This window comes from Leptinotarsa decemlineata, unplaced genomic scaffold (assembly GCF_025532065.1).
Source record: "Leptinotarsa decemlineata unplaced genomic scaffold, Ldec_3_MD MMD2_tig00003736_RagTag_RagTag, whole genome shotgun sequence".
Classification (NCBI taxonomy): Eukaryota; Metazoa; Arthropoda; class Insecta; order Coleoptera; family Chrysomelidae; genus Leptinotarsa; species Leptinotarsa decemlineata.
The window spans coordinates 1,163,529-1,189,812 of record NW_027412593.1 but is presented as its reverse complement, the minus strand read 5'-3'; the positions used below and the strand labels follow the sequence as shown (position 1 = coordinate 1,189,812).

General features: G+C 34.2%; 1 protein-coding gene across 2 annotated transcripts in view; it reads right to left on the bottom strand.

Annotated features, from left to right (window-relative positions):
* Positions 1–26,284, bottom strand: part of LOC111505249 (uncharacterized) — a 265,863-nt gene that overhangs the window by 123,353 nt on the left and 116,226 nt on the right. For both annotated transcript variants that reach the window (XM_074178233.1, XM_074178234.1), the window contains exon 4: positions 19,358–19,493. In XM_074178233.1, the coding sequence (XP_074034334.1) occupies positions 19,358–19,493 (136 nt within the window). The remainder of the gene's footprint in view (positions 1–19,357; positions 19,494–26,284) is intronic.

Sequence of the window (26,284 nt, the reverse complement as noted above, 5' to 3'; positions counted from 1 at the left end):
AAAATGAAAGTGAGCAGCCTTCTGCAGAGAAAGCAAAATCACACTCTACGTTAAACTATCAAGTCATCAGAGTGCGTTATCGAGAGTGAGCCTAAAGTTACACTGAGTTTCTACTATTTGTCATTGAGACCCTATGCATAAGGCCAAAGTTTTATTTGGGTTGATTTTCAGTCCATGATTCTCCGAGTATAGGAATGTTTTGTGCAAATTTGTGTTTATATTGGCCACGCAACTTTCTGTATCGGTGTTATGAGAAGACAAATATAACTGTATATCATCTGCGAATAGATGTACTTGACAATGTGAAAAGAAAGTGGGGTAATCAAAAATAAACACTGAAAACATCAAGGGCCCTAAAATACTTTCCTGTGGTACACCTGAGATTGTTTCTTTTAGGGATGACCATGAGTAATCATCCAGTTCGACCCTCTGTGATCGGCCTGTGAGATAGCTGGTCATCCATTTAAGAGAAATGTCTTCGAATCCTATGAACTTGAGCTTGATGATGAGTAAATCGAAATTAACTAAATCGAAAGCTTCACTTTGATCGAGCAGTACTAAAATGGTGACTTTTGATTGATCTCTGAATCTCGCAAGATCGTCGATTACTTTCAAGAGGGCAGTCTGTGTTCCGTGTTTTTTTGCGAAACCCAGACTGCTAGTACGGGAGTATTCGATTTTCTCTAAGAAAAGCTCTTATTTGACGGAAAACATTTTTCTCGAACATTTTAGAGAATGAGGGCAGAATGCTGCTAGGGCGTAGGTCACTGAAAGTGGTAGGTGCATTCTTTTTCGGAATTGGAATTATATTAGCAACCTTCCAAACATCTGGAAAAAACCCTGTCTGAAGGACTCATTGAAAATATGTTCAACTTCATCAATACTGTGTGGTGTCACTAAAGCAATCATCGTGATATTTATATTGTCAATACCCAAATCATTAGACTTCACTTCTTTGATAGCAGTCAAAATATCATCATCACATATATCGGTGAGGAAAAAGTTCATAGGAGCGTTAAATTTATTATTATTGTAGAATGAAAGAGTTTCGTTATTTACTATTGAATGTCCGGCCACTTTGGAAAAATAGTCATTGATTTCTTCTAGTCTACGTAGTTCAATTGGCCGGCTATTGGTTTGCGAGGTTGATTTTGTACTAACACCCCAATCTGCGAGATTTATCCATGTCATTTTTTAATTGTTTTCATTTTTGTTCGAAACAAATTATATAAATGATGTTTTTATACGTTTTACTGCGTCACTGATGTAGTTGCGTAAAGTTACATAGTACTGTCTAGCGGCTGCTGTCGTTTCTTTAAGATATTTGGCACGAGCTTTATCACGGGTTTTCATCATCAATTCGATATTATAAGTTATACACGGGGATGCTTTATGTTTTCTATTTACATTGCAAATTGGAGTATGTTTTCTATTTACAGTGCAAATTGGAGCATGTTTGTCAAAAAGCATAATGATGCTTTCGTTGAGAAAATTTACTTGGAATTAATATCTTGCATAGTCACAATATCATCCCAGCATCTTGAGAAAAAAGTTCATGACTGGAATTCTTGAAATTTCTATAAAAAAATCAAGTTATCATAAGTAAATTCGCCTTCGAAATCAATATCGCAAAATACCATCAGATGTTCAGTTATACCATTCATATCAAGTGTATTACAATTTCTTACCATTACTTCCTCACTACTGCAAATGACATCAATCGGAGATTCAGAAGTTATTGTTATCCGAGTAGCTTTTTCTACAATTTGATTCATATCGAAACAAGAAACTAGGGCAGTGAATAGTTGAATGTCGCGAGAATCACAGTTCAACAAATTAATATTAATATCACCAATAACACCACAGTAGATGTTTCCAAATAAACTCGTTCCAGTAGTCCTCTACATTTGTTCCTGGTATGCGATAAACAACTCCACAGGCTAATTTTTGTTTGTTTATATTGACTATAATCCATAGCTGCTCTAGACCATTTGGCGAAATTGAAGAGTAATATAATTTGTATTTATACATACAGCGATTTGATGAAAAAACATACGCCACCACCTCTACCATCACGGTCCATACGTATCAAGTTGAAGTTAGGTATAGTAACAAATTCATCTGGATATTATGGAGAGAGCCATGTGTCCGTGACTCCAATTATTGAAATTTTGTTATTATTGTTAGAGTCTTTGAAATCACCAAAACAATTATTCAAAGAACGAATATTCACGTGACCGAATATTATATTGAGTTTTTAGATTTACTGATAGAAGGAACCCCATAAACATATTTAATGTATATGTTATCCTCGCCATTTTGTTTTCGTTCATTAAATTGCAAGAGAACACCTTTCTCAAATATTCACGTTGAAGAATTGTTTTATCGGTACTAATCTGAACGTTGAAATTTTTCATTTTATGTTTAGTTTTCAATGTCATATAGACGTCTTCTTGTCTATTCAGAATTACTTTCAGTGGTGGTTGTTGAACACCTGTTCTTCCAATCCTGAACGTTTTTATATCTTCAGTATTTACTGACGGGGCAATAGCTCCAATTATATCTTTGGCATTTTTCATATCGGAGTCTTGGCCATCATCCTTCACTTTATATATAATTATATTTTTTTCTTTTCGTTGTCTTTCCGAAATTTTCAGTTATAATGGTTTCAGCAATACCAGAGTATTTGTTCTCCTTGATTTCCTTGATTTCTTCCTGCAAACCTTTCACTATTACAGTGAGATCCTTGATCGCCCGAGTTAATTCGCGGCAATTGGCACACTCTGTACCCGGTGCGATAACGGGTTACCCGCCCATGAGTTGTCTGCAATCCTCGCATTTATAAAATGTCCCTTCCATGCTAGTGAACACAGCACTTTGTTCTTTAGACATTCCAAGGCATTTGTAGTGAAAAAGTTTTGAACAAAAACTACACTGTAGGCCTGGCGCTCTATCATTTGTAGTGTTTGTGCATTTGTCACATTTCACTGACATATTCTTTGAATTTCTTATTTTTCACTCAAAATCGAAATACAACAATGAAAATAAGTGGTGTTATGTGTGTAGATTGTAGCACTAAACTTTTGGGTTATCGTTGGTATAATTATTTAGTATTATTTCTGTCGTATCTTTCAAATAAGTACGGAACAATTTCTCACAAGTCTACACTCACTTTGGTACGCCTCTGGTAGGGTTGCCAGTTGTCTTGCCAGATGTGGTAATTTATGTTAATTGTAGGCCCTTTTATGATTCAGTCACAGAAAAGCGGGACTTTTTAGTCCCAGTACACTGTATCAATTTTAGATATCATTCAATTTCATCTACTCAGTACCCGAAACTGACTTTATTTTTCACAAAAAATATTCTGTCACCCTGATGTGAAATTTGAAATTTTCAATCGACAAAATACCACTACAACTCCAATTTCTGACGGAACTCTTCGACGCACGTACGTTCAAGAAATACTTTATGCGACTATCTGATATAGAAATTGCATATCCTACCAATTTCCATTCATTTTATTATATACCATTTATTTTATTACACTTGATAATTGTAATAATTGTATCAATTTTAATGAGAGCTGGTTGAAATGTACTGGTTTTAGAATTTGCCCAGAAAAAACCAAATGTATGATTTTTTCAAAGAAGAACGAGGCTCTTCCATCATGTCAAAGCGGTATCAATCTACTACGAATTCTCACAAACCATAATTTGGGCTCCAACAGTAAAACGCTTTTACTTCTCTATAGAACTCTAGTAAGGTCTAAGATCGATTACGGCTCTATAATACATGCCTCAGCAACTAGATCAGTTGTTGACACAGTTCATAATACCGCAATAAGACTAGGACAACGCCTACTGAAAGTCTTCACAGTGAATCTGGAGAGTCACTGTTGCAAGCTCGACGAAAGTATTTGAGCCTAGCATATACATCAACTGTTTCGGCTGACAACCAGCATACATTCTCATAGCACTCCGGAAATCTGTATGAAACCTGAAGTAGAATAACACATATTTTTATCAAAGAATTAACAATTACAGTTCCGAGTTGAACGTTGTCTTCCCAATAATCCTCTCCAACAAAACCTCAGATACCCCTTCCGGGCTCATTGCACTGCCATCATGCACTCCCAGTCTTCTCAAAAACACACTTCCACTCATCACTGAGTAAATATCAAGAATACACAGATGCTTCCAAATCTAATGATGGAGTAGCATCAGCCTTTCTGAGCCCGAATACATCAAGTGCTTTCAAACTATCTTAATATTATGACCCGTTTGTCCTTCTGGCAAACATCAGTTTGAAGGGTAAGGGAGCCAGGCTCCAACCTATTTGAAATTAAGATGACGTGCAGGTATCTCAGTATTGCAGCGTTTATAGTGGTGAACTTTTCGGAAAATATATACTGATCACCCGTTGACAAGATCCATCAAAGAGTATACTCACTCAATTACGGGAGCTTCCAGAAGGCTACAATTCATGTGGGTACCGTCACATGTCGGGATTTCTCGCAATGAACGAGTCCACAAAATCGCACGTGAAACCGTCAATAAACCAACCATTCAAGAACAAGAAGGGGTACATTATGTTGACCTGAAAGCATGTATGAAAACTGTGGTTCCTAATTACTGGTCATCCATGTGGTTAATATCTAAAATGAAATTGAAATAAATTAAAGATGACATCAAGCCATAAAAAGACATCCCCAAACAACGAAAACAAATCATAATGATTTGTTTGCGTATCGGACATACAAAGTATACTCACAAACACTTACTGAAAGGGGAAGAAGAAAAAATTTGTTATACGTGTGGGGTGCCAATTTCAGTTAAACATTTTATGGTGGAGTGTCCGATGTTCGTGGATGCACGGCTGAAGTACAAAATTAGTGGAAATATAAAGACAGCTCTTGGTGAGAAGTGTAACTTCACAAACATACTCGGATTCCTTTCTGAAGTATCAGACAACCTCCCTAATCCCAATGCTATTTGAATTTGTAAAAAAAATACTATTGTAAATGATAATGTTAAAGGAGTTGTTTGAAGTATTTCGTGAACGCGCGTGGGTCGATAGGGTTCCGTCAGAAATTGGAGTTTTAGTGGTTTTTTGTCAATAGAAAATTTCAAATTTCACATCAGAGTGACAGTAAAAGTTCCGCGAATATTTTTTGTGAAAAATAAAGTCAGTTTCGGGTAATTTGTTAAACTGTGACTCTCGCGACACTCAACGATTCACTACCCTAGTTTCTTGTTTCGATATGAATCAAATTGTAGAAAATTCTATTCGGATAACAACAACTTCTGAATCTCTGATTGATGCCATTTGCATTAGTAAGGAAGTATTGGTGAGAAGTTCTAATACACTTGATATGAATGGTATAACTGATCACCTGATGGTATTTTGCGATATTGATTTCGAAGACGAAGAAACTTAATTTTTTTTAGAAATTTCAAGAATCTCAATCATGAATTGTTTTCTCAAGATGCTGCTAACTTATCATGGGGTGATATTGTGACTATGCAAGATATTAATTCCAAAGTAAATTTTCTCAACGAATGCATCATTATGTTTTTTGACAAACATGCTCCAATTTGCACTGTAATCAGAAATCATAAAGCATCCCCGTATATAACTTATAATATCAAATTGATGATGAAAACCCGTGATAGAGCTCATGCCAAATATCTTAAAGAAAAAACAGCAGCCGCTAGACAGTACTATGTAACTTTACGCAACTATGTTAATGACGCAATAAAACTTAAAAAAACAGCATAAATACAATTCGTTTTGAACAAAAATAAAAACCTTTCAAAAATGACATGGAGAAATCTTGCAGATTGGGGTGTTAGTACAAAATCATCCTCGCAAACCAATAGCCTGCCAATTGAACTACGTACACCTAAAGAAATCAATGACTATTTTTTAAACGTGGTTGGACATTCAATAGTGAATGATGACACTCTTTCATTCTACAATAATCATAAATTGAACGCTCCTATGAACTTTTCCCTCACCGATATATGTGATTATGATATTTTGACTGCTATCAAAGAAATAAAATCTAATGCTTTAGGTATTGACAATATAAATATCAAGATGATTTCTTCAGTCATACCACACTGTATTGATGATGTTAAACATATTTTCAACGAGTCCTTCAGACAGGGTTTCTCCAGATATTTGGAAGGTTGTTAATATAAATCCAATTCCGAAAAAGAATGCACCTACCACTTTCAGTGACCTACGCCCTAGCAGCATTCTGCCCTCATTTCCTAAAATGTTCGAGAAAAATGTTTCCCGTCAAATGAGAGCTTTTCTTGAAGAAAATAGAATACTCCCGTACTAGCAGTCTGGGTTTCGCAAAAAACACGGAACACAGACTGCCCTCTTGAAAGTAATCGACGATCTTGCGAGAACCAGAGATCAATCAAAAGTCACCATTTTAGTACTGCTTGATCAAAGTAAAGCTTTCGATTCAGTTAATTTCGATTTACTCATCAGCAAGCTCAAGTTTACAGGATTCGATGACATTTCTCTTAAATGGATGACCAGCTATCTCACAGGCCGATCACAGAGGGTCAAACTGGATGATTACTCATGTTCATCCCTAAAATAAACAATCTCAGGTTTACCGCAGGAAAGTATTTCAGGACCCTTGATATTTCCAGTGTTTATTTTTGATTACCCCACTTTCTTATCACATTGTCAAGTACATCTATACGAAGATGATATACAGCTATATTTGTCTTCTCATAACACCGATACAGAAAGTTGCGTGGCCAATATAAACACAGATTTGCACAAAACATTACTATACTCGGAGGCTCACTCTCGATAACGGAGACATTGACGGGGTAGACAGTGCTAAAAATCTTGGCGTAACCATAGATAGCTCTTTGTCTTTCCACGAACATGTGACAAACATTTTCAAAGTATCATTCTTCAAACTCAAATCGCTATATAAATTCAAGTATCAGTTATCAGAAGAAATGAAACTGAGGTGAGTTAAAACTCTTATTTACCCCCATATCGAATATTGTTGTTCGGTGTATTACAGTTTTTTGCCGCAATATAACAAGCAGAACTTACAACGTATACAAAATGCCTGCATGCGATTCGTATGCTGTATACCATATGGTGAACATGTCACCCCATTTTTGTTAAAAATGAAGGAGCTGAATATGAGGTACAGAGTCCAATATTTGATAAAAATGTTTTTGTTTAAGTTGCTTCAAACTGAAATAACTAGTTATTTATCTAGTTTACTAAGCAGGCATTCTGACATACATATGATCAATTTGAGAATTAACTTATTCAACATACCTAGACACCGTACTTCCAAATTTCAAGGATGTTTTTCTTATACAGCCCCTTCCTATCTGAATGAAATTTCACCCCTTTTAAATCATAATATTCATCAATTTAAGAAAGAAATTAAATCACAGTGCTAATTTAAAAGATTTTAAACTCAATGTACGGTAGTGCAATGAAATTGTTAAATTGACCAAAATAATGTTAAGAAAATTAAGAGTTATTAGCAACTAGATGTATTATTTTTCTCGTATCTATCATTCTTCTCTATCAAATAAGTATGTTTATAATTATTTTCTTATACTTACTGTATAATTTCTGGGAAGGGTGGAAGATAGCCTTTGGCTAACCCTTTTCCTTTTGTATAAATGTAATTTTATGTATATTAAACGATATTATTATTATTATTATTATTATGAAGATGTTTTGGTTCATATGCCTATCTAGAGAACGGGAGAGCCGGTTTCGAATCTCGGTGGGGTCACATTTTTTCAATTTATTTTTTCTCTCGTTTCATATAACATACCCTAATTTCTCTTCTATTATTCAATTTCTGTACAAGAATCAATGAATATCCTAGATCATTTCACACACCATTTTCCTGAATTTTCTCATTTTCACCTGTTCGCCATCTTAATCATCATGTGATTCTTGAACGAGTTGACAATCGTCATGCAAAATGCTTTGACATTTTTGGGCGCTTTTTCAAATCTCTCTCAAAAATACAAAAATGTTTCCTGGCCCCCCCTAATCCTCTTTGACTTGAACCAACTGCAGTTTCGGCGACGGGCAAAGCACAGCTGGTTTCTAATGAACCGTGGTGGCGACACATATAAGTTTCGCATAGAGCCAACTCATCTTGTCGAAACGAAATTGGATCATACCGACTCCAAGGAAAATTCGAAAGCTTAGTCAATCACTCACTTCTACGTATCCATAACTGGATTTACGATTGTTTCGTCAACTTCGAAATAATATTCATGAAAATTATTATTCACACGCCGTAGGAGTATCTCATGATTACTTCCAGAAACAGAACACGCTTTAAATTATTCATGCTCTACATGAAACGCTGGAGCTATAGAAACAATCTTGCACATCTGTAGCAGATGTATTTTATACTGGAACAACTTATTCTGAAAGTTTTGTGACGATATCGGTGTTGGGAATGAAGGTCTGTAGCAGTAAAGACTAGATGATTTTATGTAATTCACCTTAAAATTTATGTACATATCAGGAAAAGTATTTATTCATTCAGTAACAAATGATCTCGAAGCGTGATTATAAGATACATTTACGAAATACGATTACAAAATATATTCAAAAATACTTACTAAATTATTTCAGTTTTTTTATATTTGATATATATTTGATTATATTCGATATATTTGTCTATGTTTCGAATGGATTGAAATGTAAAGTCATCAGTCAACCTAACCGTTTTTGTGAACAATTGTGGGTAAAAATTTCTCTTCAAAAAAAATCTTTTGCAGTGGGTGTAATATACAAGCCCCCTCAACGGGATAAAAACTGTTTTTACAAGAATTCGAAGATACTCTGAGTGATTTTCATCCAACTGTTGATGAAATTATATGCACTGGCGATTTCAACATCAACATCCTAGATTTCGAAAATACACACGTAGACAATCTTTTATCAGTTTTAAATAAACTTTGGTTTGACTCAAATAATTGACTTGCCTATTAGAATAGTAGTCTAATCAACAAGTTCAAAAAAATGAAAAATAAAGATAAAGGTCCTAAAGATGTGAGCGATAGCTCATTCGATTCGGAATCACCTCTAGAAAAATGTTTCAGAAGGATTTTGGTTCAGGTAAAAAATTGCAATTGTTATTATCAAAATAAGATTGAAAAAAAATGGGATTTAGTTTTTTGTTAATAACTCAAAAGATATCAATATTTAGGCAATTTGGAAAAAAGCTCGTTAAAGAGGAGGAAATTTCCGATAAAGAAGTCCCGACTCCCGAAACTCTATCTCCATTATTTATAATTTTAATTTGACTTTGAAAATAGGGTACCGCGCGACTGTTACGGCATGCGCGCGCTGCCGCTAAAGAGAGTTTAACAAAAGAAATAATTTTTTTATAACATGAAATGTCACTTGGAAAATTTGAAAAAATTCTAGTATCCTCTTAACACTTGAATGAATCGAGTCCCGTAGAAAAAAAAGTTTTATTACCATTTTTCAAAAAGTTATTCAATTGTTAACTAACGAATTTTTCCCAATCTCCGTTGGCATAAATAATGGGATGGAAGGTATAAATAATTGGCCTATAAATTAATACTATAATATTATAACTATAATATACTTCATACGATCCTGCGATAAAAGTTCATAAGAATTTATTAATCTGTTAATTACGATTTTTTATAACTATTGCAAAATGAAATATGTAAAAAAAATTATAATTTTTTTTCCAATTGATATGTCTGTGAAAAAAAATGTATAACATTTTTTTATATATAGCTGTTTTCATAATTTTTTTCTGCTTCAGAGAAAAAATATAACGTTATTCAATATTTGTTCGTTCGTTGTTAAAATAATAAACAATTAAATAATAAATAAAAAAAAATTCGTCAAACTATTCAAAAGTGTAAATTATGATTTTTAAAAACAAAATTATTTCTCAAATAACTATTTAAACAATCGAAATACAAAAAAAATCGATTTTAAACCATTCAAAATTAAAATAAGGAAAATTTTTTTTCAAATCATAATCATCTCTAGACAACAAAATATCAAAAAAAAATAAAAAAATATCGAATTTCTTTATTTGTTTAAAGCAATTCAATGAACAAATTACGTGAAAAATTCATATCCCATGTTAATAACTGCCATTGTTCAATGTAAAAACAGACAGCTAAATATCAATTGAAAAAAAAATATCAACAATTATTAGATATTTCATTTTGCAATAGTTATAAAAAATCATAATTGAAAAATTAATAAATTTTTATGAACTTTTATCGCAGCATCGTATGAAGTATATATATATATATATATATCATAAGGGCTTCACGAAGTTTAAAATTTATAGGCCAATTATCCCTTTTATCCCATTATTTATGCCAACGGAGATTGGGAAAAAATTTGATAGTTAACAATGGAATAACTTTTTGAAAAATGGTGATATAACTTTTATTCCTACGGGAATCGATTAATTTAAATGTTGAGAAGATACTAAATTATTTTCAAATTTTTAAAATGACACTTCATGTTATAAAAAAAATATTTCTTTTGATAAACTCTCTTTAGCGGCAGCGCGCGCATGCCGTAACAGTCGCGCGGAGTTTCGGGAGTTGGGACTTTTTTTATCGGAAATTTTCTCCTCTTTAACGAGTTTTTTTCAAAATTGCTCAAATATCAAGATTTTTTGAGTTATTAGGGAAAAACTGAATACCATTTTTTCAAATCTTATTTTGTTAATGACAATTGCAAATTTTTACCTGCACCAAAATCATTCAAAAACATTTTTCTAGAGGTGATTCCGAATCGAATGAGCTATCGCTCATACTTTAAGGACCTTTATCTCTATTTTTCATGTTTTTAAACTTGTTGATTAGACTATTATTCTAGTAGGCAAGTCATTTATTTGAGTCAAACCAAAGTTTTTAAAAACTGATTGTAAATGTGTGTATTTCCGAAATCTAACAAAAAGTGTGCCATTCAAACTATCATTTGTTGTCATTTGTTGAGTTGGCAAGAGATCACTGTCTGCTACTAAATGCCACTAAAACGAATATCATCTTTTCCGGATAAAAAAAGAATCGCCAGAAAACAAGTGAATCTCTCACAATCACGATTGTGATTACAACCCACAAATGAACGCAAAAATCTTGGAGTTATAATCGACTCTGACTTGCGGTTTGAGAAACATATAAACAAACAAATACAACTTGCATATTCTTCGCTGAAACTTATTTATGGACACAGACACGTACTCACGAAACAGACAAAAACAACTTTTTGTGATGCACTAGTTTTATCGCGTTTTAACTACTCGGATACTTTATATGGTTCATGTTTAACCAAACAGTATGCTCAGAAAATACAAAAAGTACGAAACTCGTGTCTACGGCTCATTCACGGAATCAGGAAATATCAAAGAATATCCTAATAAGTTGAAGAATACGGGGTTGATCACAATGGAAAATAGACTGATATTAAATGCTGCTAATTTATATAATAAAATTATACAAACCAAAACGCCGCCTTATCTGTACAGAAAAATCACTTTTCGTACTGATGTTCACAATCTGAACATCAGATTTGAGGGTACTCTTACCCCACCTAGTTTTAAAACTGAATTTTTCAAGCAATCTTTTAGCTGTGATGTATGCCAAGTAATCAACCTGTTACCAAAAGAAATAAGAAATTCAGAACTTTCTGTTTTACGGAAAAGATTCAAACTCCTTCTGCCCAACCCTATACATTTTTCATCATTATGAGACCAGAATATGTCTCACTAATGGAGACTAATAGATATTTAAATAATACTAATTTTTTTCATGTATTTTTTTGTGTTAGTTTAAGTAGAATCTTTTTGAGATTGAATGGAAGAACAACTCAGTAGCACTTGTGCTAACTGAGTTGAACTTCTCCTTTTGTTATATCAGCAACTAGCTCTGTAATTTATCTAAATATTTGTATGTTACTACAGCTGGAGAACAATAAAGACGATTATTATTATTATTATTATCATAACGTTTCGCCAGCACAAGTGGCTGGTTTTTTCAGAGGTTTATTCATCTTAATGATTAATGTGTATTTATGCTGACTCAGGGAGTCAGCCTCTCTTGTTGATGTGTCGCTATTGGCTGAAATGTTATCTTCTTCACTAAGCGCGTGTTTCCCCACTGCCGATTTGTCTATTCGATCTAATCTACAGTTTCTCCCATGTTAATTCAGCCTTGTACCCATGGATCTTTTGGTGGTACCGATATAAACTTTTCCGCAGGTGTATGGTGAACGATATACCCCTGCAGCTGATAGTGGATCCCTTTTGTCTTCCATTGTAATTTCCTGATGGGCTTGAACACTGTTTTTATTTTATGCTTCCCTAAGAGTCTTCTTTCGACTCTGCCTGTAAACCTAAGGATGTACGGTAGAACTGCACGTGCAACCGTTTGAGTTTCCTTTCTATTTCGACTTGTGTAAGTTTTCAGTTTCATAGCCTTTTTGATCTCGGTTACACGGTATAATCCAGTCATTTAAGCTTAAATTAGGTAAGAATCTCGGAATTCGAGATACCCAGCTGTAAGTATGTAAATACTTGTATATTGACACCCTAAAAGTTGTCTCAAAACCTACATATGGTAGGGTGTAAGCAACTATTAAATTTCAAGGTCAAAGATCACAAAAATCGGTTTTTTGCGCTTTTTTTGGAAATATCTCATTTCCTTAGGTTTTTTGCTATTTGTATTCATTATCAATATTGTAGAATACAAAATTCTCTACAAATTTTGTTTGAAAAAATTTTTTATACGATGAACCGTTTTCGAGATAGAGGGCGGAGAGCGCGCGGTCACAGCAACACTTCAGGTCAACCGGTGCCTCCGGTCGAAAACGCGCCATATATAGTTGATGAACTATCGATAAATCAATGATTATAAATATTTGTCAATTTTCATTAACTATCATATTATATATTATCATTTTCTTCATGCATTAAATCTATATCTATTCATATTGTATGGAGCAGAGAAGATACTTTTTCTATTATTTTTGATAAATACATGCATTATTTACAAAGGCATTACAGTTCCAAAATAATTGTTGTATTTGACGGATATTCAGACTACAGTAAGAACGTAAAAGCTATGGAGCAGCAGAGAAGACCTGCTGCACTTTCAAAAACGTATGAAGTTTGTTTCGATGAAACAATGTTTGTACCAGTTACTCAAGAAAAATTCTTATCAAATCGAAATAACAAAGATAAGTTGGGAAAGGTAATGTAAAAACGGAGATATACTCGACTGAGAGTTTTGATAATTATCCTCATTCTAAAAAATTTTATTTCTGCACGCATTAAGTGGCTGTGACACAACTTCTGCGCTTTTTGAAAAGGAAAAAAAATCATTTTTAAAAGTAATTGAGAAACTGACAAATTTGGATGAACTAGCTGCAGCATTTGAGGAAGAAAATTGTTCGGCCCAGAGATTATTAGAGAGTGGAACTCAAACCTTATTGGCAGTCTATAATGCTCCGAAATCTGTGAAAAGTCTCGATCATCTTCGTGATATGCATTACGTCAAGTCTACAAAACTTAATAAACCTGTGCAGCTTTCAAATATTCCACCAACAAGTGCAGCTGCTCATCAACATTTCAACCGTGTATATTATCAAGTTCAAACTTGTTTAGGACATGATTTGGAACACCAGGTATGGGGTTGGGTAATGCGAAACGATTTTCTGGAGCCTATCATGACAATTTTACCACCTGCTCCAGAAGATTTGCTTAATACAATTTTCTGCAACTGCAAGATTGGTTGTGGTTCGCGGGCTTGCAATGCTCTTTAGCTTGTGGCCAATGTAATGGGCGAGCTTGTCTCAATGCTCTACCATATCACAGCGACATTAACGAAGATGGAACCTTTGACCCCGAAATCATGGAAGAACTTGAGACAAATATCGTTGAAGACGATAATGAAGACCAGTTTGAAATTTACCAGCACCCAGAAGACGACGATGAAGAGGAAGAAGATGATTAAAATTATAAATTGTAGATTTTGTACCCTTTATTCCATTTCTTCACTTTCAATAAAAATAAATGCATTCAATGATATTTTTTAATAAAAAGATTGATTCATAATTTATTGTTTTTTTTTTCATCATGTAAGAAGTTATAAATAATAATTAGGTTGAAATTCAGATATAATTCCTATATTTTCATTAACAATTCTGCAATTACATGGACAGGTAAGTGTTGTTAAATAAATTAATACTGAATAAAAAGTGAATAAATTAGGAAAAAAATGATAAAATATAATATAATAGTTAATAAAAATTGACAAATATTTATAATCATTGATTTATCGATAGTTCATCAACTATATATGGCGCGTTTTCGACCGGAGGCACCGGTTGACCTGAAGTGATGCTGTGACCGCGTGCTCTCCGCCCTCTATCTCGAAAACGGTTCACTGTATAAAAAATTTGTTCAAACAAAATTTGTAGAGAATTTTGTATTCTACAATATTGATGATGAAAACAAATAGCAAAAAACCCATAGGAAATGAGATATTTCCAAAAAAAGCGCAGAAAACCGATTTTTGTGACCTTTGACCTTGAAATTTAATAGTTGCTTACACCCTACCATATGTAGGTTTTGAGACAACTTTAAGGGTGTCAATATACAAGTATTTACAGACTTACAGCTGGGTATCTCGAATTCCGAGGTGAACTTACTATAATGACTGGACTAGTATCCATTCGATCTTAAAGCCACTTGATACTGCTCCAATACTGCTCCTGTTAGCAATACAAATACCAGAAACCCTTCCACGCACAACCAAATCGGTTTTAGTGGAATTCATCCTGCCCTTGTTTATTGTCTGATGTAACGTAATGTCCATTTTATATTGTAAAATAAATCGTTATTGTTTCATGCCCTTGAACTCAATACTCATGTAATGCAGAAGTTCCAAAATAAGCCATTTTCCCAATTACCAGAAATGCAATATTTTCCTCGACGAACGTTTTACCAATCAGAGGTTCTAGTTCCACCTTTAATTGCAAAAGACGTTACTAATAATAACTGCGTTAGCAAAGATTTGTGGAATTTGAAAATTGTTTCCTGGGAACCAATGAAAACAATGAAATAATCAATGACTTTTATTTCACCATTCATTTTAATTTCTCCTTGAAGAATCTGATGGTTGGTCCCTGTGTTAACTTCAGCAGGTTGAGAATTACCTATTTCGAATCTTATTGTTGGATCCGATATGAATGCAATATTTTTCTTTCTACCTATTGCCATAATGTCAATTCTCCTAATGCTACCCTTGCAAGTTGTACAGTTGACTTCCTCATAAACTTCGAATTCATCAGATAATGTTGTGGCTATTAGGTGATGGATGGTGTTTCTCAGAAGTTAACCAAATGGACAAGATGTCAAGATGTGAGGAAGGGTTTTAGTCTCAGTACAATGTCTGTACTAGGTTCCTCCGTCTTGGGATATGCCTGGTATTCCTCTTAGGTTCACTAAATACCCTGTCATTTACACAACTTGAGTCTCCATCCAATAATTTGCTGAAGTGTATTGATCATTAAGTTCTACACCTCTTCTTTACATTTTCAAATTCTTCAAGTGGTTATATTCTCTTTCCCTAAGAATTTCTTTCAATTTTGGACCAGAATAGGTCCATTTGTCAATGTCAATTTTTTCAAACATGTGTTAACTTCATTATCGAAGGATCATATTTTGTGTAGCACATTCTGTTGAGATCTGAGTTTCTTAGTTATTGAAGCTTTGGAGAAACGCTTCCCATGATGCTCTAAAGGGACCTTGTCCTTTCTCTACTGAAGAAGAGTAGAGCATATTTTTTGGGAAAGAAAGTTTTTGGCTTTCTACTACTCCATCTGATACAAAAAAAGGGATGAGAGAATCTTCCAAAGAAAGGAAGGAATTAATCGACTTGAAACTCTATACATGAATGTGTAGATCATGCAAAGAAGTAACTTTCAGTCACAAACTGAAAGAAAGTCATCCTGAAACAGCTACTCTCATATTACACGAAAGAAAATAATTCTTTCGAAACAAATACTTCCTTCCTTTCTTTGGAAGATTCTCTCATCCCTTTTTTTGTATCAGATGGAGTAGTAGAAAGCCAAAAACTTTCTTTCCCAAAAAATGAATCACTCCTAAAAATATAATCCCTTCAATTCAAAGTAGAGCATACTATCTGGAATGTCTAAAAGTAATGCCAGCATTTCTTCGAGATATTTCATTATTTTGTCGATATCTAAAAAGAATTTTAAAGGTAATTCATCTAGGTAAGTCGGCTGAAATGAATATACCAGTGATGACCATTTTGAAATATTGAAGAGGAGAGGAACTAGATGATAAAGTCTGAGAGGATTGATAAAGAAAGACGAGGGGAGATTGTTAAAGATTCAAATTCATGTTCATTCTATATTTATATGAAAACAGCCAACAGCCAGGTGAATGAAATACTACAACATTTGGATTTCTGTGTGCGATTTATCACCAATATTCGTTTACATCAGACATGTCGACAGCGATAAACTTTCGTTCAAGCTTTTTAATTGTTTTAATTTGGATTAAGAAAGTTCTATTCAAACACTAATGAAAATAAATCGAGTAATCGCATCCACTTGGTTCTGCCTAATCCAATTGTTCACTTCCGTCTCTCAGTATGGATCGATACTCCTTTCAAGAATTTCTACTAAGAATTCAATGAAGCCATTGGATTACAAAATAATTCAGGTTTGTCTTCATTGAAACATGTAGCACAGTAATTAATTGAAGAAGAGCAGCACTAATTTTGTTCGTTCATCCACTCGACAAACTTTAAAGGAAAACTACTCCAGTTAAGTATATCGAAAGTGATTTGCATCGGTAATATTTTAAATGCAATTTTCACAATAGATATTATTTCGATATTACATGCTATTACATGCGATATTACACTGGTCACTTACAAGTATTATGCCTCATAATTTCAGTTCGTCTTCTTCCAAAATAATGATTGAGGTGCCATTCGATTAATATTTTCACACAAAGTTATAGCAAATAGTTCAAGATTCAGTTCAACAGAAAAAGAGGTGTTCGTTTCCTGTTAATATTTCGAAAATTATAGCAGATATTCGAAGTTTCGAAAAAGATCATCAGAAAGGAGAAAATTTACTGAAGAAATGTATCTCCCAAAACTACAGCACCAATTTTCACAGTGAGAACATCTTCAATTGTTCATGAAAGAATGTAAAGTCTACAAAAATCAAATATTAAAAAAACCCAGGTTCAAATTTCGAAAACTAACAGGGTTTCTGTGTAATGTCAGTTTTTCATTGATACAATTGGAAGACACATTGAATTCGACCATTTCAAGAAAAGGTTGTTTGAAAATACTTCTTTTGTATGTAAAACTTTGATATTGATGTAACCAGGTTTATGTGTTGTTTTTATTGAGTGTTATATTAATGCACATGCTTTCTCATTGAGTTCTAAAAAATTTCCCTCGCATATAAGAAACACCATGTTGCATCTGCTCCAGAACTTACACCGGTGAGACCAACAGAAAAGTCTCCAATAGATCCTATGAACATGAGCTTGCTGTCCGTAAATCAGATCCAGCTTCATCCCTCTCCAAACGTGATCTTGATACACAATAAGCTTCGAAAACACCAAACCCACTGCCATCGAAAAAATTCTCCGGCCCAGGATAATACACGAAGCTATTGAAATTCAAAACGTCCCAACTGCCTCAACAAACTAGATGTTTCACAATCATCACCTCGTTCATGGCGTACATCCCACAACATTGCTCACCTCGCTTCTGCAGGTCACACCCCCGTTCTCACTACCACCTCCACCCTCGCTTCCACTACCGGTGCACCCCTCTATCGTCCAGGAACATAAATACCTGACCAGAGCTTGTGGACCCACAGGCAAGATCAACTAGCCATGCGCAAGTTATCAGATACTTGCAATAGCAGGTGTACAGATTAGAAGATTGGGCCAACCTTTGGAAGATCAGTATAAACCCAGACAAAAATCCGGGCAGACCCGGAAGGAAACATCACCTCCAAGGGGCAAGAGATTTCGTGGACCGACAAGGAAGTCACCCTAGACAAAACATTATCATTCAGGTCTTACGTACGGCAGAGAATAGGAATAGCGAGATCTGCGCGACATAACCTATTCCCAATAATAGGTCGAAAAAGCAGCATGAGACTGAAAGTGAAACTGCTGATGATTAAGACCGTAATATTACCAATAATCCTGTATGCCTGCACTGCCTGGGACCGGTGCGCAGCAACATACAGAAGACAGATCCAGTCGTTTATGAACGCGTGGGTAAGGGCCGCGGTAAACGCTCCAAGATATGTACCGAATAGGTACATATTCTGGAATCTAGACCTGAACATGCACTACGAGATGCACGCTGAAGACGCGCTTGACAGAATTCGAGCGCACGACAATCCAGCGCTACGCGATCTTCACAATGCATGACCCCAGATTCCGAGAGAGAGATAAACATAGAAGGCCAACCAAACAGAATCAACGTCCACCTCCGAGAGTCGATGTCAGTCGGCTCCAGTAAGTATACATTTTTTTAAATAGACAACAAACACTTGTTTTTCAGGTTCAACGAGCAACACTCGACCGCAATATCTTTTTAAGCAATAGTCTTCGGTTGGTTTTTGGGGATCCCATGCAAAAATTCATTTAGAAAAACCAAGACAAAACAAAACAGATTTGAAAGTAAAAGCACCTAAAAGCTGACTTCTGACCGAAGGAGGTCAAATGTCAATCTTGCCGAAGTGCCCATCAGTAAGTTGAAGACCGCTCCGAAGGAGCGCGTGTGGATGGACGAGATGTGATGTTCTGTACACGGTAACCGCGTGGGGAAGATTTCAACTCAGGGCATCAACCCAGCATGGGTTGGTGGACCCACAGTCAACTCTTGGGAGTAGGTAGATTGAGACCCTTCTGGAGACCAATGACGAGACCTGGGGAGTAGGCAGACTCCAGCCTCGAGTCACAAAACCCTTTAAACGTGTTACTACTTGAGAAGTGAGCAGATGGAGACCTCCGTGTAATCAAACCTTCTTAGCTGAAGCCAAAACGACGAACAGTTGAAAACACCAGATGCGGTTCAACCCGAGCTCTCGACTTCTAATATCATCGTCTAGTTTGAGGCGCTTTAAATTCAGTAGTGGAACTAACATTGGAGTTTATTTTGCCTGAATAATTCTGATTAAATAAAAATGCTGTATACATGGAGTCTCCGAAATGGTATCTTGATTATAATATTATAATTATAAATATATCACTCACATATGATTTCCATTTTGGCCTCACTCTGAGCAGATGCAAATGAAGGTGCTTCTGCCGACACTTCGCATCGGAACAGGCCACTTGTTCTCCAACTCACTGGGTGAAGGACCACTCTCTTGCTATCTGATTTCGACATCTGCAATGAAAGAATCGATTTCTTAAAACTACGAAATAGTCAAGATAATGAAATTCACAAGTATTGAGCGCAAAGGACGATATTGAGCGATATTGAGTGATATTTAACGATATTGGCAAAATTGATGATATCGAAATTGAGCAATGTTGAAGTTGTTCGTATTGAGGCAATTTCTAGCGCCACTCAGACGATATTGAGACCGTCAGAGGAAATTGATAATGTTCGATTGAGTACCTAATGTCTTCATTTTCCAGTATTATTATTACTTGAAATTCATAAGAGTCACCAGTATTGAGCGCAAAGGACGACATCCAGTAAATTTGAGCATTAATGAGTGATTTTCAGCCATATTCACGATATTGAACGATATTGACACGGTATTGAGCGAAATTGGGTGCAAAGGACGATATTCGGCAAGAAATATTATACATACGTATTTTATTATGAAAGATATTTCATTAAACGCGTCCTATCTTTGAATTTGAATAATATAAAGTGTGTGTGAAATATAATCGAAATTTTTCCGTCGTTTGAAAGACCTATTGATGTCATATGTGTGGGATATAACATCGTTCAAATGTTCGCTACAGCTTCACTGTGTAGAGCACATCTGAAACGTCCAATTTTCCATGACTTCGTCGCATATATCAGGTAGAATTTGGCCGATAGCATGGGTTATGTTGGCTTTCAGGACTGCTGTGATTTGTGGTTCATTCGCTTACATCTATGACTCAAGAAAAACCCACAATAAAAATCAAAGAGGACTAATCGCACGTTCTCGGAGGCCAATTCACATCACCTCCACGTGAGATTACCATTCCCTCAAACCGCTCGTGTTAAATATCTAATGTAGTATGAGCTGTAGGCACGTATAGCCCCGTCCTGTTGAAACCACATGTCATTGGTGTCCAGATCATCCTATTCAGGAAAACAGTACTGGCCTTGGCAACCTCGTTATCAAAGAAATATGGACCGAATGACGCCGCCAGCCCAAAATCCACACCAAACAGTGACTTTTTCGGGATGCATTGGTATCGTCCCAAATTCGACAATTTCGTACTACGTCACAGAAATAAATAAAAAACATTCATATAATCTTTCAAATGAACAATAGCAAACATTTTTGCATAGAGAGAGAATGGCTAATATGTTTTATTTGATAATTATTGGTTAGGTATCCATGTGAAACAATGGTCATTTCCTAGCAAACCTTTACAAAAGACCTGAGAACTCCTTAAAAGTAGTAATATATCAATCTTCAAAAAAATCTTCAAAAATTTTTTTTACTCACATTACCCCATTTGAAATTATACTTATAAGTTCTTTTATACTTCTTTTTATGGAATGTATCATTACCTATATCCTCAGAATTATTTTTCAGATCTGGGTTTGATCTTTGATTTTCAAACTCAAGAATGGGGAATGTTTCTCCTGACGAAAATCAAGTAGTTTTCATAAAAGAGCTCTAAAAGAACGCATTTTAAACTTATCATTTCAACCTTCGTCTTTAAAAAAATATTTAAATACTTAAAAAAGAAGAATAAAATAATGTATTCAACATTTAAAGGGATTCGTTTCTATTTCACCATTTGGCAACATCGGTTATAGCAAATAAAGGACAATGAATCTGTTACCTGTATGAGACAAACAAAGATGACATATTTGAGAGGCGTGCTGTTCTGTTTACTTATGTTCCGAATTGCGAGACATTCTATGACATATGACATTTTGTGCACCTAACCTATCTTCCTCTATATAAATAACTAACAAAACAACTGTTGTTTATGTGGCTTGTGGAGGTGGTATTGAACTTTGTAATTGCTCTTCAACAAGAAAACAATTGTTTTTTTTTTAAACAATTGAACCTGTTATCCAACCAACCTTTTTCCTTAAAAATTATTTGATCACCAAACTAGTTAACTGATTATGAAAAAAATTACAAAATTGAAGAAACTAAAAGTTAAACTTTCCCTCGGTTATCTTGAAGGCGCGATTTTGTTCCATCCTTTACATAAAAGAGGACGTATGCTTCTCCACTCACAAGCGACTTTGGTGAAATTGGTGACACGTGTGAATCGTTGTATTTGTGCCACGCGCTAGTATACGGGTGTCTGCAGTATGCTGTATAATGTCCTCTGTTAGTAGTCCCACTGTGATTTAAAAGTGCATATAGATTATAACAAGTAGCCACATTTTCTCCTGCAAAATTGTCCATATCCAATCCTTCTAGAGGAAATTCGATGACATCATTCAATTTGCCTCTATTTTCAGTTGTAGAGAATCTTTTTAGATGTATTACTAAAATATAGGGAAACTTGTGGATTGATAGGGACTTTATGCATTTTCTCCTTTCCTTGCATTTCGAACACGTCGGTTTTTCAATTCCATCCAAAGTTTCTTCTCTTGTAAAATAATCTAAGCATTGCCACAAACTCAATTGGTCGGTTCTTTGTGGTATGGAGAGAGACAAATCCCAGAAAGGATCAAATGTTACTGAAGAGTATCCACAGTGTGTGCATTTCATTGTGGATTTCAATTGGCCAACGAAATTATCTACAATCTTAGAGTTATGCATCCTCAAATATGTGAGCCATGACTCTTGTGCATTTCCGCTGTCGCTCAATTTTTCGTCAATCTCCGTTAAGATTGGTTTAGGTTTCTCATTAATTATATTAACCTCTTCATGTAATCCTTCTAAAAGATAACGGAGAAACTCCTGGGCGTCTTGATGGGAATTACCCATGAATCGAGGAGCAAAACTTTGAATCTGATTTTTTAAGGACGCTGTATTTACTACTTTATCAAAAGAATCTTCTGACCACAACTCCTTGATGACTTCTGACTTGTATTGAACTATAATTTATATTTTGCCTTAATTGTTGATTATAAAGATAATTTTCCTTTTTTGAAGTAGGATATCTAGGTAGGTATAAATTATTTCAACTTGGTATAGGCGGTGTTGCCAATATGTGAATCAGAAACAAATCCCGTTAAAAATTTAAACATTTGAAACATCAATTTGAATACTTTTCGAAGTGAATTTGAAAAACTCATGAATCAAACTCCACTTTATTTTGTTCAAACTTGTATTTGCTGTAATAACCCGAATTGAGAAACATTCCCCATTGGAATATTTCCATTTTCTTGTTGTGAACTTGGAGTGTCTCGACCCAATGCTATCAGGTACCTAATGATAAACAAAGGGATACATATTTTAAGTTCATTTTTAATCCATTTTATATTTACCTGTCCAGATTCTTATTTATTTTGACAAAACAACAAAACAAATTTCTCAAATGTGAGGTTAAAAGTTAAAATTGCTATTCTGCTCTGCTGTACTCATCGACATAACGTTATGTCAGTGGATGTACTGCTGACTGACTGACAGATGACAGAACCACAGTTCACAGACACGACACAGAACATAGGATTAAACAATGCAGAGTTGTGATGACAGCTCACAATTTTGACATGAGTACGGTATTTGGTGATCTGGAACTTGAAACACGAAATTACATGGTTGCCACACATATTATCATATTGTCATTTTTTATTGTACTCAATGGAAGTCAACGTGAAAATGTCAAAAAAATTGAGATTATAGTACTGACTAGTCTACATATTGATCCGGGTAGTACCTTCGTATCAAAATCATGGAATAGTACCGAATGCGGTACAATAGAACCTTAACGGCAGCACTGTAAATGACTGATTTGACAGATGTAGCTTCAACAAAATGACCGATATCAATTGTCAAAGAACGGATGTTTCTGTTGGAAGACCCTATATATTTGAATTGATACCTGATTTCTTCATTTTTCAGTTTTATTGTTACTTGTAATTTATAACATTTACGAATTATTTTCTATTCATCTAATATTTCATCCTAATTATATTGATAAAGATTGATAATAACATAAAAATTAGACAGCATGCCATGTTATACACGTAGGAATGAATCTCAACTGATGGGGTCATCTTTTGTGTTTAAATAGAAGTAATTGTCAAAGTTAACTAATTTAGTGATCCAATAATTTTTCCGAAAAAGGTGTTGGTTGTGTAACAGGATCAATTAAAAAAAATTGTATTCTTGCCGACGTTTCGAATTTAATCAAGATCTTCTTCAGGGCTCTGAAGCAATGAATTTTCATAAGCATACCTTCCACAAAACGTATATGATTAATATCGTTTCAATTTCATGAGAAATAATGAGTTCCTAATTAAATAACTCACCGAAAAGTAATTTTTTCGTGTTGATGATAATACTATTTTGAAAACTATCAGACATATTACATACGTATTTAAAAAATAAAAATAAAAAACATTGCAACAACAAATTGTCGAAACAACACCAACACAAAACGACATGATAAGGTAGTGTCTGTTTTTTAATCAATGGCAGAAAGAAAAATTATGAAAAAAGTGTAAATTATTCAGGTATTTTACGTATCGAATTAAAATATGCAGTATTAAGGTCATCGACATCTCTTCTACTGTTAACACTATCGCATTCGAGGATATGTATGTTGTATCGTAGCTGGAATATATAACGTGTATGTTATGTGGTCTGATATAACATGTATCATTTTGCTCAAAAGTTTTTTTGATAAATATGGTTGAACATCTAGAATGGTTGGATGATTGATCAAAATCAAAAATATGTCCATATTCTTTTTCATCTTCAACGAGAGCTGTGGGGTTTTTATATTCAGTTTCTTAGAGTCTCTCCTGCTTTCCAACTGTATATATTCCAATAATTTTTGTTACAATGGATCTTTTCACAAACAAATTTTTGGGTTGGGGATGGGTAATTGTATGTCACCCATTTATGCAAACTTGGTCATGGCAGAACTACAAAATATATGCATTAAGAAGTTGTCATTTTCATTCTAATTTTTCAAAAGATATGTTGACGACATTGTTACTTACATTCCAAAAAATAAACAAACTGAAACATTAGACACTTTTCATAGTTTTAATCCAAAACGAAAATTTACTCTAGAAATGGAAAAAAAACAATTCGTTAGCATTTTTACTGAAATAATCAAAGATGCAAACCGAATTTTGAAGGAAGACTGGTATCATAAACCAACTTTTTCTGCGAGATTCTCAAATTATTTCTCGAAACATAATTTTCATAGTAAAATCAACATCATAAGAAATTTGAAATCAAGAGCAATTGCCATTTCTAATTCTGAATTCGATAACAAAAATCTTCAATTAATTGAGGATTACCTAGTGAAAAATAATTTTCGTAGAGCCCTTATTAGAAAAATAATTAAAGAAAGAAGGTTCTCCTCCCAAAATACAGGGGTGAAACCCAAATATCACAAAATTCCATCTGCAGAAAATTTATCTGTTAAACTACTTAGTACCGAAGAAATAAAAGTGGCTTTTTCAAATGAAGATACAGTTGGAAAACATTTTTTCTCGAAACAAAAAACTAAAACATCACAAGAATTACAATCCGATATTGTGTACAAATTGATCTGTCACAAATGATATGCTGGTCAAACTGGACGGTGTCTTAAAACACAAGTTTCAGAACACATGAGAGACTCTAAAAAACTGAATATAAAAGCCCCACAACTCTCGTTGAATATGAAAATGAATATGAACACATTTTTTATTTTGATCATCCAACTATTCTAGATATTCAACCATATTTATCAAACAGACTTTTGAGCGAAATGATACATATCCTCAAATGCGTTAGTGTTAACACTAGAAGAGATGTCGGTGGCCTTGATACTACATTATTTCTTTTTCTTTCTGCCATTGATTAAAAAACAGACACCACCTTATCAGAATCACAGATAAAGCCATTCGTTTGTTTCATGTTGTTTTGTGTTGGAGTTGTCTCGAAAATTTGTTGTTGCAATGTTTTTCATTTTCATTTTTCAAATACGTATCTGATATGTCTGATGGTTTTTAAAATAGTATTATTATCAGCACGAAAAAACTACTTTTCGGTAATTTAACTAAGAATTCATCATTTCTTGTGAAATTGGAACGAAAATAATTGTATGAGTGTTGTGGAAGGTATATTTATGAAAATTCATTGTTACAGAGCCCTGAAGAAGAATTTAATTGAATTCGAAACGTCGGCAGGAATACATTTTTTTAAAGAAAAAATTGATCCTGTTATCCACCAACCCCTTTTTCAGAGTAATTGTCGAATTTGACAAAAAATAGTCTTTTCAGTCTCAGTTTGTTGAAATTTGAGCATGGGCATGAGAAACAATGTTCAGTTAATGAGTGTTATTTATTATTGTTGGGTTTATTACAGCAAAAACAAATGCCAAGTCCAATTGCATGTTAGTCTGTTATTGACGTAAGATGTCTTATATTACCAACTTCAATGGTGTCACTATATATTTTGGAATCTAACTGAAAGGAGATGTAAAATTTGTTACAAGCGTTGACGAGGAAATTGTTATCAATATCTCAATCGTCAAAAGCTTTCTAAAGAGACAGATAAGTAATTCATATGACGGACCTTTTGTCTCACTCGTGAAAAAAATCGGACAAGTTAATGGAGAAATAAGACATATGTGTTGTTGTTCAGAAAGAAATGTATTGAATCACTTATGATTTTTGATAGGTTTTTGATGCATAATAGAAACAGTTTTGAAACAGTATGGTTAGGATGACTGACAAATCATCAACTCATCGAATTTTTTTTTGTTTTGTACAAAAAATATGAACCTTGGGTTTGCTAATTTTCTAAAACATTCTTTCAATTTTTTTTCTTGAACTAAACACAAGCAGAACACAAAAATCCTCAAGGC